This window comes from Myotis myotis, unplaced genomic scaffold (assembly GCF_014108235.1).
Source record: "Myotis myotis isolate mMyoMyo1 unplaced genomic scaffold, mMyoMyo1.p scaffold_m19_p_18, whole genome shotgun sequence".
Lineage (NCBI taxonomy): Eukaryota > Metazoa > Chordata > Mammalia > Chiroptera > Vespertilionidae > Myotis > Myotis myotis.
Window position 1 is genome coordinate 40,850,289 of NW_023416322.1, and position 16,053 is coordinate 40,866,341.

Below are 16,053 nucleotides of genomic sequence, written 5' to 3' on the forward strand. Positions count from 1 at the left end.
TCTCTCTCATCACTGATATTTCTATTTATCCTCTCCCCTCCTCCCTCTCTAAAAATAAACATATTAAAAATAATAATAATGAACCATCCTTATGCGTTGCTCTGTACATTGTTATCATTTATTGTCATTGAATTAAGACCTTGCTAGCTAACTAATCACCCCAAAATTCTATGGACTTAAAATAACAGCTGTACTACCTCTCACCCGGAAGCTGGGTATACACTAATGCTGACCAAGCTCAACAATCAGCACAGAAAGCAGAGATTCAATAATGAAAAAAAAAAAAGCCTAAAAATGACTAAAGAAATACTGTTAACAGTGGAAATGTCACCTCCAGGTGTTGTTCTCCCGACTGATTTTTCTTTATACTTCTCATCCCTTTCCAAGTTTCCTATATTGACTATAAGTTTATAATCAGAAAAAGGTAAAAAAAGTTTTCTTACTCAGAATATAACTTTACACATAATACAAAAAAACCCAACAACAACAACAACAAAAAACACACCACAAAACAGAGGCTTAGAATAAAAGAGAAAAGCCGAAGTGACACCCACAAAATTATCACACAGTTCTCCTGGCTGGTGGAATGAGGTGCTTTTTCCCTTACCCTTTTCTACACTTCGCCATGTTTCTTTGTGAACATAATCACTTCCAAAGCAACACACCGACACCTACCTCACGACGATGAGCATGGCTATGAGGATGGAGCAAATAGGGTCTGCGATCATCAGACCAAAGTTCTGCATCAGGATGGCGGACGCGATCACCCCGATGCTCCCCAGCGTGTCAGCTAGAATGTGCAGGAACACACCTACAAACAGATCATCGGGATCAAAACGCAGCCGAGCAACTGGCAACGCAAACATTTCTTGAAACCATCGTATTTCCCATGTTAAGTCCTACATAATAATTTGAAAGTGGCAAGGCTGTGGAATAACTGTTAGTAATGAAGTAATAGAACCTTGGGGACTGGAATACTCTTTTCTGTTTCAATCAGCAAGGCTCACCACACCTGATGCAGAGTACCATAAAGGAGGAAGCAGAGCAAGGCATGGAATCTAAAAATCATTTGTGCACATTCATCTCTGGTTAAAAGAGCCCAGAAGTTAACAATTTAGAAAAAAACGTCATTGGCAGAAAGAACCTGTCAAGAAAACATCGCTAAAACTTACGGATCATGAACACAGAGAGCCCCCTGCTGGTCACTAAAATTATCATCTGAGACGAATTACCTACAGACCTTAACTATTAAACCTGACAAACTTATTAATTATCCTGAAGACTTTGTTACCTCAAGTTACATACAGAGCTCAAACTTGATATAAAAGTAGGAATTTTAATATTTTAAAGTGGATGTAAATATATTTGAACTTTTAATAATTAAATATTAAATTAGTAGGATTCTAACGGTCTAAGAACCTAGATATAATATTAACATTTAAGAATTGACACGATGGAAAAACCATTTTAAAATGTCAAGAAGCAAGTTTAACTAAGTATTTAATTAGCAGATTATTCAACATTTATATCTTTAATAGTTAAAATGTACTGTATGGCAAAACACCATTTCTTAAAATGTCTCTTAAAATACATTTTTTTGTGTGCCACATAATTTTAGTAATTGGTTTATGTGTGCCATGAAATGAAAAAGGTTGAAAATCGCTGCCCTATACAACTTCAACCAGACCTTGCTAAAAATAGAACATTCTTCAACAGCATCAACTACTTTAGCTGAAAAGAAATATCTAACATGTAAAAAGCATGGTCTACTTTAGAAATACTTATTTTTCTTGTTTTTTATTCACTGACAATTTTTTAGATGTAAACTATACATTTGCTTAAAATTGAAAACACTTCCTAATAATTTAAAAATGGACTATTAGCCCTGGCTGGTTTGGCTCAGTGGATAGAGCGTTGGCCTGCGGACTCAAGGGTCCCAGGTTCGAATCCGGTCAAGGGCATGTATCTTGGTTGTGGGCACATCCCCAGTGGGGGGTGTGCAGGAGGCGGCTGATGGATGTTTCTCTCTCATCGATGTTTCTAACTCTCTATCCCTCTCCCTTCCTCTTTGTAAAAAATCAATAAAATATATTTTTAAAAATAAATAAATAAAAATGGACTACAAACCAGTCCAATCAAATCCTAATGCACTCTGGGAAAATACATTTCAATTCATCTGCCACCGTGGAAGTTTATATCAAGTATTATAGCAAATGTAATTCATTCCTCAGTACCTATTACTTTTTCATTGTATAGGGTAACAATTTTCAACCTTTTTCATCTCATGGCACACATAAACCAATTACTAAAATTCTGTGGCACACCAAAAAAATATTTTTTGCCAATCTGACAATAGATATAATTTTTAATGACTCACACACAAATAGTAATAGTAACTACCTACCCTTTTTAGCTCCAAAGTAACTTTTTAAAAAGTCAGGTACCTATACTTGTATATTAGGATTTCTGGTACCAAGAATTAACCTACCAGATGCAACCTTAATATGCAATTATGCAATATAACTAATAAGATGCAACTCTATTGTATAACCTGTATATTTATGGTTCAAAACAGGGCATTCACACCAAATGACTACTGTCATTTTTTTATTCAACCACTTAAAGAAAAAGAGGTCAGTGCCCCTGACTATATAGTCAGGAATTGCATGTTTTAAAAATTCTTGCAAATCGCTGGGATAGGGTATTGCCCTTTATAACAATTCTTCAAAAAAAACAATGGCTCTTTTTTTTTTTTTAACCTTTGTAACAATTCTTTAGGAAAAAAAAAAAAACAATGGCTTTTTTCTATCACAAAAATATGTTAGAGGCACCCTTATAGGAAAATATATTTCATTTCCCTAGGGTATTTCAATAGCAAAGAATAGTAAGTGTTGGGATCACCTTAAGCTTTAAAATTAACTGGAGAAAGATACACAGCAAAGTGGGTTGAGGGGCCCTACGCTTCAAAACTCTTAAGTGACATGTGTGATTTTTAAATCTTTATTATTTTTTAATCAGTGTTTCGGTGGGATCAGAATAGAAAACAGCTCTAAACATCAGAAGAAAAAGAAAAGAACTGTTTGTTTTTTATTTTCCTTTGGGAAGTCCTGGCTGCATCTCATTTACTGACCTGACCACTGGCTTTCTTAGCAATATGAAATGCGGCAAGAAGCTGACAAGTTCAGCTCATCAGTTCTCCACGTGGGAGCACCTGTACGGAAAAGGCGTAGTAGCAGGCGGTCATCCCTGTCCTCAGCCATCTGCTGGGCTGCCGCAGCCACCATAAATTGGCGGGCACTTAGAGAATATAAACTAATGTTCACAACAGCTGTATAAAAGATAATTAGGAAGGCAAATCTAACCTCCCCTCACACAGTGATGGTTTCTCAACTAAAAATGAACTCTCATTATCCAGGCTCATTGACAGCATTGGATATAGACGCACTCCTTACGCATCATTACAAGCTATTTCAGCAAAGGCTGTTTTAAGACAATTCTGTATATTTTGCAAATGGGAAACTGGGGACTGGAAGACACGTTGAAGTGCCTGAAATAACCTCCTCAGTACAGAGGAGCAAATTTACAGGGAAATGTCAAAAGCGAGAGCTGCCTCGGAAGCAGGGGAGATAAGTAGGTGAAGCGGGACCGGATCACAAACTACTGAGAAGGTCAGGCCAAAGTCAAGTTCATAAAGGCAGAAAGATGGGCAGCTGGGACTCAGAAAACTGGACAATGAAGTCTAAGTGGAAATTCCGACCAAAGATTGGTTCCCATCCCAAAACAGGAACAGACAAGACGGATCTTCTCTGGCACGTCAAATTTGGGAATACACTGTTTGACATGATAGGTAAGCTCCTGTTTAGGTATCATTTTTGATGCCTGTGGATATAACTGAGGTCTCACTTTGCATTACATTTTTTAAAAATATAATAGACTTTATTTTTGAGAGCAGTTTTAGGTTCACAGCAAAGTTAATGAGATTTTTACACCCTCTGCCCCCACACATGCACAGCCTCCTCACTGTCAACATCCCTACCAGGGTGTACATTTGTTACAACTGATGAAACATCGTCCACACATCATTGTCACCCAAAGGCCACAGTTTACATTGGGGTTCACTATGGCCACTGAACATCTTTGGGTTTGGATGCATTGCATTTGTAGCACTAAATTTTCCACAACATAAATACATATGGAATATTATTCTTGGAAAAATTATTTAATAATCCTGCAAAGGTAAATATACGACTATGATGTTACTATAGTCATTGGGATGGGTAGCATTTATACTTATGCAGTATCATTTCTCAATATTTTATTCTTCTTATTACATGTGAGAAAATAGCCAACTGACAATTAAAATAAAAGAATGTCTTTTAGTACATTATAAAGTTGAAAAGGAAGAAAATTGATGCTAAAACCTGTCAGGCTAATAAGCGTTATTTATCCATAAACTGACATATAAGAAAATTCACTAGGAAGGCTAACATTTTAAACACAAATACTATGTTAAAGGAAAACTATGAAGCCAGCTTCGTGGAACAGAAATGGACAAGTGCCTTGCCATACCTTGTAGAATCTGTCTGCTGGGTCCTGCTGTCTGTTTGAAGGAGGGACCATCTGCAGAGAGGTAAGTTAGGTTATTTTAGAACATGTCTTCAGTTCCTGATGCAATGTTTGTGATTCAGAGTACCTTTCATTCAAATGTATCACGAAGGAGGCATGACTATACAGCCACGTCAGACCTACAAAATTAGGTTTAAAACTTAATATAGTAATAGAGAAAAACACTGTCATTTTGCTGTGTGGGGACAAAATATGTAGCCACCTGCCAATCCTGCGGACAGTCAACAGTGTACCTGTTCTCAGTGCCTTATCCAGGCACCAGATTTGTCTACAGGCTGTCGGCCCAGGTAGAGACAGTCATTCTGACAGCTATTCGGAGGTGTCTCTGCTGCACTGGCATTAGAGCTACAGGAACAACATGACCCCCCCGCCCCCCCCCCCCCCCCAGCACACTCTCAAAGTCCTCTGGGAACAGAGCATACCTGGCTGCTTACCAAACCCCTTTCTCCTTCACGCTGGCCAACAACAAAACCACACTTCCGGCTGCCTTGAGTTAGAAGGTGTGTGTCACTCGGTAGTGAACAAAGAAATAGACGGAAAGCACGTCCGGGCTCGTCAGCATGTCCCATGTGACCTTCTACCTCATTCTCAGGGTTAAGAATCCCACTGAGGGAAAGAGCCTGGATCCTGGAATTGCCATGAGGGACAGAGTGCCTACCTTATTGACCTAACACAAGAGCTGAGCCTTTACTGTTTATATCACTGAGATGCGAGCAGTTAAAATAATAAGCCGCTGGCTCGACTCACGTGCAGGATCCCGATAAATAGGAAGCTCCCAGCACTTCCCAGGGAGACCGTGCTGTCCTTCAGGGCAAAATGGGATCCAGGCTGCATTGCTACTGTGTCCCCAGATGGGCTCCTCAGTACAGAAGGCACAAGGATAGTCAAGAGCAGATTCTGGAGTCAGACTCCTTGTCTCGAAAGCCTGGCAGTCCTAGTCACCAGCTGCCAGGATCTCCTTATGACCTGATGTCACGAGGAGTTTTTAAAGAAATCATCCCAACTATGAAGGATACATAGTTTTTCAAAATTATTTTGGGATGCATGTGAGCACAAAACTTAGAAAAGCAAGGTTTTAAAGCATACCAGTGTCACAGTTACAAACTCAGTCTCCAAGGCCCCTGTCATATTTTCAAATCTAAAGCTTTAGAATTCTGCCAATATGGCAAGTACACAAAATATTTAAGCATATTATTTAAAGATCAATCAAATTGTACCCCTTAAGCAGCTATTAGTCTATACTCAAAATTTTCATAAATAAACTATTTCAAATAGAATTTTTAAATAAAATACTAAGTTGCTAAATACCTTATAACTTAGTACCCAATGCAATGTAAGTCAGCATACAAAGATTCCTAAGAGCACAATGAGGTAAATATCTATCAAAATTACAATGAAAATGTGAAGAATTGAAAACTCCGATTGTATTTTTATAAGCCTATATATAGCACAAAAGGCCTTGTCATACTTTTAAAAAACCATGCTTCTGTCTGGCTGGGGTGGCTCAGTGGTTGAGCATCAACCTATAAACCAGGAGATCAAGGTTCGATTCTCGGTCAAGGCACATGCCTCAGTTGTGGGCTCAATCCCCATAGGGGGCATGCAGGAGGCAGCCTATCAATGTCTCTCTCTTATCAATGTTTCTCTCTCTATATCCCTCTCCCTTCTTCTCTCTCTAAAATCAATAAGAACTTATTTTTAAAAAATCATGCTTTTCATTTGCTGAAATGCAATTGTTCCTCATTCACGGGCACTCATTTAAAATAGTGGCTTTTTATCATAATACTAGAGGCCCGGTGCACAAAAATTTGTGCACTCGGGGGGGAGGGGGGGTCCCTCAGCCCAGCCTGTGCCCTCTTGCAGTCTGGGACCCCTCAGGAGATGACTACCTGCTGGCTTAGGCCCACTCCCCAGGGGATTGGGCCTAAGATGGCAATCAGACATCCCTCTGGCAGCCCGGCAGCCCTTGGGGGATGTCCACTTGCCAGCGGGGAGCAGGCCTAAACTGCAGTCGGACATCCTTAGCGCCGCTGAGGCAGGAGAGGCTCCCACTACCACCGCTGTACTGGCAGCCGTCAGCCTGGCTTGTGGCTGAGCAGAGCTCCTCCCATGTGAGAGCACCCTGACCACCAGAGGGCAGCTCCTGCATTGAGTGTCTGCCCCCTGGTGGTCGTGTGTGTCATAGTGACCAGTCATTCCCAGTCCTTCTGCTTTTAGGGTCAGTTTGCATATTACCCTTTTACTATATAGGACAGAGGCCTGGTGCATGGGTGGGGGCCGGCTGGTTTGCCCTGAAGGGTGTCCCGGATCAGGGTGGGGGTCCCGCTTGGGCGCCTGGCCAGTCTGGATGAGAGGATGATGGCTGTTTGCAGCTGGTCACACCCTCTTCAGGGTGGGGGTCCACACTGGGGTGCCTTGCCAGTCTGGGTGAGGGGCTGAGGGCCGTTTTCAGGCTGCGAGTGACTGAAGCTCCCAACCTCTCCTTTTTTTCTTTTTTTTATTCTGGGATTTATTTACCTTCTATGGCTGTCACTGGAACTGAGAGCTGGCTTTAGCTCTGAGGCTCAGCTCCAGCTCTGAGACCTCGGCTGCTGAAAGCAGGTATCTGCTTTTGTTTGGGTTCTATAATTGAAACACTGTTGCAGCTCCAGCTGGCTGAAAGCAGGTTTCTGGGGATGGTTTTGCTTCTATAATTGCAACATTGTTTCTTAGAGTGCAGCTCAGAGGCCAGCAGCGGCAGGCGGGGAACCTTAGCTTCCTCCATCACTGGAGCAAGCAAGCCTCCTGTTCGCTTCAGCTGCCTGGCTGCTGGCCGCCATCTTGGTTGGCAGTTAATTTGCATATCTCACTGATTAGCCAATGGGAAGGGTAGCGAAAGTTATGGTTAATTACCACGTTTCTCTATTATTAGATAGGATACTCACTGAAAAAAAGCCCTATCCACTGCCTGACTCCACGCCAGTTTCACCACACGCTAAAAAAGAACTGGCGCGGCAACCAGGCTGGTTCGCTGGAAAGGAAGCCGACTGTGACACTGTAACAGACCCTTTCACCAGGAAGAGGCCTCTGCGCAGGTCTGCGTGAGGGAGGCCGCAGGCTGCACTCACCGTGGGAGTGGGAGTGGAAGTGTCCATGGTCATGGCTGTGCGCGTGGTCATGGCTGTGCGCACTGCTGTGTTTCAGTTCCGGACCGTGGCAATGGTCCCCATGGCCGTGGGCCTGGTCCAGAGCACCGTTAAAGAGGGAATGGCTGTGTTCATGGCCTACGAATAGCGTTAGAACAAAAGGCGTGTGAAAATATGTTTGTTAATGGTTACAGTAACACTGACATCAGCAAAAGAACTAGCTCTAAAACCAGACGCAAGTTCAGCCGTGGGCAAACTACGGCCCGCGGGGGATCCGGCCCGTTTGAAATGAATAAAACTAAAAAAAAAAAAAGACCGTACCCTTTTTTATGTAATGATGTTTACTTTGAATTTATATTAGTTCACACAAACACTCCATCCATGCTTTTGTTCCGGCCCTCCGGTCCAGTTTAAGAACCCATTGTGGCCCTCGAGTCAAAAAGTTTGCCCACCCCTGCGCAAGTTCATAAACATTTACTTGTAAAGTGTTATTGATTCATTAGAATGACACAGTTCCTACCACACAGTACAGGAAGGAAATAAAGCACAGATTGACAAACAGATCCTAAAATTTATATGGAAATTCAACAAGGGATCCGGAATAGCCAAAACAATCCTTAAAAAAAAGAATAAAGTAGAAAAATCACATATTGCGATTTTAAACCCAACTCCAGGATTACAGTAGAACAGTGAAGCAGAACTGAAAGTCCAGAAACAAACTCTCACATTTATGGTCAACTGATTGCTGGCAAGAATGACAAGACAATTCAGTGGGGGAAATCACCTTTTTAGCAGATGGCGCTGAGACAATTGGTTACCTACATACAAGAAAATACTGGACCCATACCTCACACCACACACAAAAATGGACTCAAAACGGATCAGACCTAAACGTAGTCTTAAAGGGATACAGTTAACTCCAAAATTTAAGGATGGGTCCTCACCAGCAAATCTACTCATGCAGTTACTAATTTTAAATTAACTGAAGGGGGGAAAACATTATCATACAATAGACGCAGGAATATCCTCTGGCTGGTAACGCAGTGTGATCAGAAACGAAGCCCAGCCGCCAGCCAGCCCCGGGGCAGCTCGGAGTGCCTTCACCCCGCAGTGCTCCTCCGCCACACCCGCTGCTCAGTCCCTCGGAGTGCACGGGGTCAGGCAAACGGGCTGCTTCCTCCCGAGGTTCTCACGCAAACGTTCTGAGGTTAAACCTGGCATCAGCATTTTGTAAAAAGCTACCCAGGTGATTATGAAGGCTGGCACAAGGAAAAAAGCTAGAAGTATTTCTCATCAACACTGTGCTAGAGGTCCTGACTATGCAATGAGACAAGCAGGAATGATAGGTATTCTTCATGGGGATAAAAACTTTCAACTACCTAAAAATGAACCCAATGAAAAATATTTCTGTTAAAATGCCTAAGACAATTTAATAAAGGACATGGAATTTCATATGAACATGAAATTTTGATCTGAATTGTGTCCATTTTTCACAAACGCAGACAATGAATTTCTGGTCAAAATTCCAACAAGATGTTTCATAAAACTTGACAAAGTGATAAAAAAAATATATGTTGAGTCACTCTCCAAAAAACCTGGAAAATCCAGAGACAGGACTTCCCCTACGAGACCTGAAACCAGGGAACCCACTCTCTGGAGTTCTGTATGGCTGCTCACGAGAGAAGGGGGGCCGAGACATGCGAATGGAAGGATCTGAAGGGCAGATTATAGTAAATTTCAAACCCACATACACTATAATTTTTTAGTAACTAGAGTTGCTTTGTGGTTTTGATGTTTGTCTGTCTGTGTTATATAAATGGTGTCATAATCAACAGATGAGCTACACAGGTCTGGAAGGACCCACACCCAAATCAGAGCACGTGTAACGGAGCAGGTGCTGCTGTCTAGTGAGGGGCACAGAGAAGTGGAAGACATTACGAAGAGCCTATTCACATTACTTTTGTTATTAAAAGTCCAAGTTTGACTTGGGAAAACGATCAGTCTTGAAAAGTGAGTCACTGTGACAGAAACAGGAAGTGAAGAAGCAAAGGGCCCGGCCGCCATACCAGAGCCGTGCGAGTGCCCGTGGCCTCCGTGCTGGAACACGAATATCCCCACCAGGTTCACCACGAACCCGAGGACGGAGACCAGCAGCAGCCGCTCGTGGTGCACGTCGGGCGGCGCCAGCGCTCTCTGGAAAACACAAGACAAGGTTCACTGGGGTGACTTCCGAGGGGTCAACGGGTGGAAGCAAAAAGCCACTTTAAAAAACGTTCAGTTCTTTTCAGAATGAAAAATCCCTCCAAAAATGCCTGCCAAAGCCGTACATCGGAATAAAACCATATTCACACACTGCAGGAAAGGTAACAGTCGCTGTTTTAAACACAAGTATTGGAAAGCATGACCGTTTGGCCTGAAGCCCCTCCTTCGTGGCATTTTAAAGCGTTGCCGCTCATTTCAAGTTCACTCCCCTTTAAATCTTCTCCTTGTCTTAGGCACCGAGTGCGAAGGGCCCCCGGCAGAACTCCCGCAGGCCCCGCCCGTGCTGCGTCGGTACTTTCCCGGGTCAACACTTCACTCACACCTGCAAAGCACGGTTATTTGCTCTCCATTCCAAGTAGCTGCACATCTACTTAATTTTTCTCAACTATTGTGTGAGCTCCTCCTGTAACCCGAGGCCGTCCTCAACGCTTAATAATCGTGTGAAAAACAGCTCTGTTACCTGTGTGTTTAGTGAATAAACATCTTCCTTGCATATAGAATTGACTGGCTCTAGTCATTATCTACTATACCTCAACTCCTTCTGAGAAAATAAAAAAGGCAGTGAAGATCAAAAACAGCCCATTGACAAAGCCAGCCAGCACTTCCGCTCTGACATACCTAAAGAGCAAAGTAAACAACGGGGTTATTAAGCCATTTCTTACAGATCAACCAGTAAACTTACGCATGTGCAATGACGCTAAACCACGTTATACAATTACAAGTGGCCAGCAAAGTCCCAGTATTTATAGTGCAGTATGTTTTATTGTACATATATTATAAAAACAAGAACATGAATTTAAATATTATGAATTATGTTGAATAGCAGAAAATACATAGATTTCCTCACAGCAATCAGAAGACCTTGGAGTAAGGAGGTGTAGAAAGACCGTCCCCAGAAATGTGAACCAGCTGTCGCTGGAGCAGAAGAGCAGGACTAAATATTCCAAGAGAAAAAGTGGAAGAAAAGAGCCTGAAAAGAGGGGTTTTGTAACTTATTAATTCCTTCTCGCCTTAGGCCTTCTGCTTTGTGCTGTTCAGCTTTCAAATCTTTGGAAAGTGGAGCTTTGATCTGAAGGAAACTAAAATTATTTCTCAAGTATCCCTGAAACCACTTGAGATTTCTATTCCTATCACTCTTTTTCTAAGATTAAGAAATGTAGCGCAAACGTTGACCTATTTTTAGAATCAACTCTAGCTTCACGTGATTCTAATTGAACTACTTTTTAAAATTCTGCCCCTTCCCCACGGACTTCTGACGCCTCCTGCCTCCTGCCCATGAGAGGCGGTGGGGAAAGGGTTTCTTTACCAAGAGGCATCTTGGACCTAAAGTCGTTAGGAACAACTTGAACTTGGCAGCTTTACTTGTTCAAACATATTTCAAAGGGCGCTCACAGCAGTTATTCACTCTGGTCCTTAAACCATATAATAGGAGCATCAAGAATACCACTTTCTGTAGTTTTAATGACACAAAGTGGACTTAAGATTTTATGGTGCCAGGGCACATGTTCTCTCTGAGCATGCAGCCTCTTTGGGGCTCTAGCTATAGCGGATCTCTTGCTCCTACTATAGCAATAGTCTGATTAGTGTTTCTTGTCTCACCTTTTATAATTTTACAAGGAACCTAATGCTCTGGTGATACCCCGAATCAGCAAGTTCTGTCCTAGACTTCATCCTTCAGCACCTGTCAAATGTGCAGTTACTATTTTTACAGAACTGCTCCCCCATCAGACCCCAGGTTCCCCAAGGCAGGTGCTACATCTTCCTCGTCTTTCTATCACTGGAGGAGCAAAGCAGTGGCCCGCAAGCATCTGAACAGAACAGAGGATGTGCAAGGAGCAGAGGATGCCTGCTCCAGAGCACAGGCAAAGCTGGGCAGAAGGAGAAGGTGGGAAGGGAGCAGGAGTCAGAGCATGCTGGAGGAGAGTGGATGGAGCAGGGGAGGGAGAGGATGGAGGTCCTGCACCTGCAAGGCAAGGGAATCAGTGAAAGAAGGAAGAACAGACTGCGAAAAGCCAGAGCAAAAGGGACTGGAGAGGAGACTGAGGGAGAGGAAGAGGGAGCACAAGAAAAGAGCTGAGAGACACAGCAAGGGGGGGGGGGGGGGGGAGCAGTAGAGAAGAGGAGGAAAAGGCTGTGAGGGGAGAAGGAATGAGCGAACACAGGCCCAGTGACCAGAAAGACAGTGAAGAAAGGGGAGACTGCGAAGGTGGGGGGTGGGACGGACAGGAAGGAGTGAGAGAGGGAGCAGGCAGAGGGGGCAGAGAGAAAGCGGGCAGGAGAGAGGAAGAGGATACTGGTTCTCACCGCCTCTGACACATGGATGTAATTACCCTGCAGAATGTCCTATAAGCTAAGAAAAAAAACCCACGCAGGCAGAGTCCGTCAGATAATGGGACCACCGCGGCTTCCAGCAGGGATGCGAAAAAGCCAGCTCTGCCCCTCAGGGCCCGTGTGAAAACACCCTCCGAATATTTGAGTCACTCTCCAAACTCAGCCAGAGGGGAAGGACTGTACAGAAAAGCGGAGCTGAAGAGGATATGTAACATGAAACCATATTGGAAAAGAATGATCTTAAATAAATCAACAGCAAAATGTCCTCCTAAAAACAAAGAAACAGGATCATTTACATAGGCTACAACTTTTACTTTTTCATCTGCTTCAAAAAACTAGGTTAAGTGTTGAGAAATTCCCTTACCTAGTAACAATCTCACCTACAAATTTTGGGTAAAATCAAGATGCCTTACCCCTAAGCAAAAAAACTTAGATGCAAAAAAAAAACCCCGAAAGAAGTAAATATTGTAGATGACAGGGATTCAGTGTTCAGAACCAGGCGCCCCTACCCCATGTAGTCAGGACGGTGGTCGCCTGTGGGAAGGAACCAGGAGGAGACGAAAGAGATTCAAGGGTTCAAGTTCCCTAAGTGTGTTCGATTAGTGAAAATTCTTTGAGCTTGAGATGTGTGTATTTTTCTATGTTTCTTACATGTCAACAAAAAGGATTTTAAAAAGTCTTACCCATAAGAGAAAGCATCATTATCTCTCCATTTCGAAATAACAGACGCTGCCAAACCAGCCAAAATGGCAGTGCTATCGAAAAACATGTGAAAAGAGTCGGAAATCAGCCCTAAGCTGGAAAAGAACAAACATGGTGGCGTATTAGAATAGTAACCAAACAGGAGGCATCCTTCTCTAAAAACCTAAGCGTCAGCTCTGCTCATCAGGAAGGAATCTTCCAGAAAGACAGCAATGAAATATGATCAAGAAGAAAAGGAGAGGGGGGAAGAACAGTACAGGTAGATTAATTCCATGCATTCATTGTTCCTTCATTCTTTCACTCAGCAAATATGTATCAGGCATCCTATGTACCATGTGTAAGGTGCCCGAATGAGACAGAAGATCCCTCCTTTAATACAGTTTACATTCTAGTGGCAAGCTGAAAGGCAATGGGCACTTAATGTGGGGAAAATAAAGAGGTTATCTATTCTTCCACTGAGGGTACAGTCTCATCCTCAAAAATATACATCAACTCTAATTAAGTTTTCACTTTAAAATGAAGGTTCTGAACAAGAACCAGAATGCTGCAACAAGATCAACTGCTTCTAAGAACCTTTACTTGCGAAGAATGAGTATATCTTATTCATCTTTCTTCCAAACAGAAAAAATTTCTTGACATTTCATGTTCACAACATCTTGAGACTTACTTATTCCAGAATGAAAATGAACAGACATTACAATGACAAAGTTCCCGTGAGAAATTCACTCTAGGAACTTAAAATTCTCGTGGAACCTTCAGAAACAGAGATAATCCAGTCACATAAAGAAACTGTTGATCCGTCAACAAAGGGAACTAAAAATTGTGGTATCTAAAGAAGACATAGAAAGCCAGATTACGAAAAGGCCCACGCATTTTCTAAATCTGCCAACGCTGTAATGGGAACACATTTGTACTCCCGGCGCACTGATAAAAGTTAACCGTGGGGAGCAGTGGTTGTGGATGTGACGGTGAACAGGAAGAGGAATACCGGCTACCTGAGCTGGGTATAACAGACACTGGGTCAGTGCTAGACTCCAAATCTAGAACATATCTGGACAATCTGAGAAGAGAGCCTTAGGTCAGGAGAGCAAGCCACAGAAGAACAAGTCACGTACCACTCACGTTTTCCTTACGTACTGGTGACTTTCGACAACAGCTTGGAAATCCAAGGTTTTCATAATTTTCTCAATAGCTTTCTACAGACCAAAAGAATTACTATCTAAAGTGACTTTCCATGAAAGAGACAATCTATGCACTTCAAATAGGAATCCACTGAACAAGACATTTCACATAGCAATTTAAGCAATGGTAGGCCACAGTAAAATATAATGTGTTGTAAAAGAAAGTAACTATGGCAAAACTCTACATATATAAACCAAGATAGTCTTGATACAGTCAGCACATATGCCACAATATGGCATAATGTAGGAAGAATAAAGGATATAAATATTGTATATTTATAATAAATTATGACTATTCCAATAGAAGACAATACAGTTGACCCTTGAATAGCAGGGAGGTTAGGGACACCCACCTCCTGTGCAGTAAAAAATGCATTTAACTTTGACTTCCAAAAGTTTAACTACTAATAGCCTACTATTCACCGGAAGCCTTACCAGTAACATAAATAGTCAGTTAACACATGTGTTATATTATGATATACTGGGTTATTTCCATAAAGTAAGCTGGAGCAAAGACAATATTATTAAGGAAATCCTAAGAGAACATACATTTACAGTGCTGCACATATTGGTTGACAACCACCTGTATGTAAGTGGATCTGCATAGTTCAAACCCATGTTGTTCCAGGGTCAACTATACAGTGCTCTTAACATGTACAATACAGTGAAGGGGGTTACTATTACAGGGCACACATATCTGATTCCTAGCGGACTCAGCACGGTTATGACATATACTGAGATGTGACCATGGTTCGATACGCAGTTACTATCCAAGTGGTCGCTCAACGATGGCCTTCATGATTTGCTGAGGATTACTGACAAAACTGCATCCACATTTGCACTGAAAAGTGGTCCACGTTTCATATAAAAGTATACATTCACCAAAACTGGGGATATGATCTAATGTCATTGCTCAATTTCCACAGCGATAAAGCTCAAGGACAGCAACTGTCCGTGAAAATGGACCTTAGTGAACAGAGACTACATCTGCTTAATGAACAGAACACGAAGCATGGACGGCACAGGTTCTTAACTGGGGGTCCACGAGCTCTGTCGAGGAACCCAGGACCTCGCTGAAGTCTCGTATAAAAGACTGAGGGTTGGCTTTCATCAGATTCTCCAATGGATAGGAGACGTACAGACCAATCAGTACGCCCAGAAGCGTGATGACCGTATTGTTGGTTGAACAATTTTATAAGACCCTGAAGTTATTCAACAGCAAACAACTAGATAGTAGTATTTCACTTCCAGAGTTCCACGGGATACACCTCTTCCCAAAGCAGTTAAAAAACGAACAGACAACAACAAAGGTACCACCAAACACCATGAGGGGTAAGCTTTGAGAAAACCCTGAGACAGTTTCAGCACAAAATTAAAGAGAGAGGTGAATGGAAGAGATGACACGCTCTGTCCAGATGTCCCCCGTGTAAACCTCTTCCCCATTCCAAGATCTAACAACAAAGTAAGCAGAACATCTTGGGCATCCCTCTCGGAATCTTAAGGAAGAAATCCAAGGGCCACTCCCCCCCCCCCCCCCCAGGCAAGGACACTCCCCCGGGAGGCAGGAAGCGCGTTTCTCCCAATTCCAAAGAAGTGGACAAAGACGCTAAGGGATGTGGGCAGACTCTCTGCACCTGCCCAAATGAGGAGGGGACTTGTCACTCTTGTTGGACAGAGTGGGGGCTGGGGGGGGGGGCCTGGGGGAGGGGGAGCGGGGACCCAAATCGTAGGAACCGCTGCACGCGTGGGCCCCGATGCTTAAGAAACGCAACCACGCCAGGCAGCTGTGGACAAGAGACGGCAACTGAGCTGCAGGGGCGGCGGCG

At 42.8% G+C, this 16,053-nt stretch overlaps 1 protein-coding gene across 3 annotated transcripts in view; it reads right to left on the reverse strand.

Annotated features, from left to right (window-relative positions):
* Positions 1 to 16,053, reverse strand: part of SLC30A7 (solute carrier family 30 member 7) — a 38,257-nt gene that overhangs the window by 21,544 nt on the left and 660 nt on the right. For 2 of the 3 annotated variants that reach the window (XR_004973379.1, XM_036344310.1), the window contains exons 3-8: positions 13,028 to 13,141; positions 10,544 to 10,631; positions 9,818 to 9,944; positions 7,734 to 7,889; positions 4,570 to 4,620; positions 676 to 811 (exon numbers count right to left, since the gene is read on the reverse strand). Coding sequence is in view for 2 of the 3 variants with exons in the window: in XM_036344310.1 (XP_036200203.1) it covers positions 676 to 811; positions 4,570 to 4,620; positions 7,734 to 7,889; positions 9,818 to 9,944; positions 10,544 to 10,631; positions 13,028 to 13,141 (672 nt within the window). In the remaining variant the exon portion in view is untranslated. The remainder of the gene's footprint in view (positions 1 to 675; positions 812 to 4,569; positions 4,621 to 7,733; positions 7,890 to 9,817; positions 9,945 to 10,543; positions 10,632 to 13,027; positions 13,142 to 16,053) is intronic. The other variant, XM_036344311.1, reaches the window with a different exon arrangement.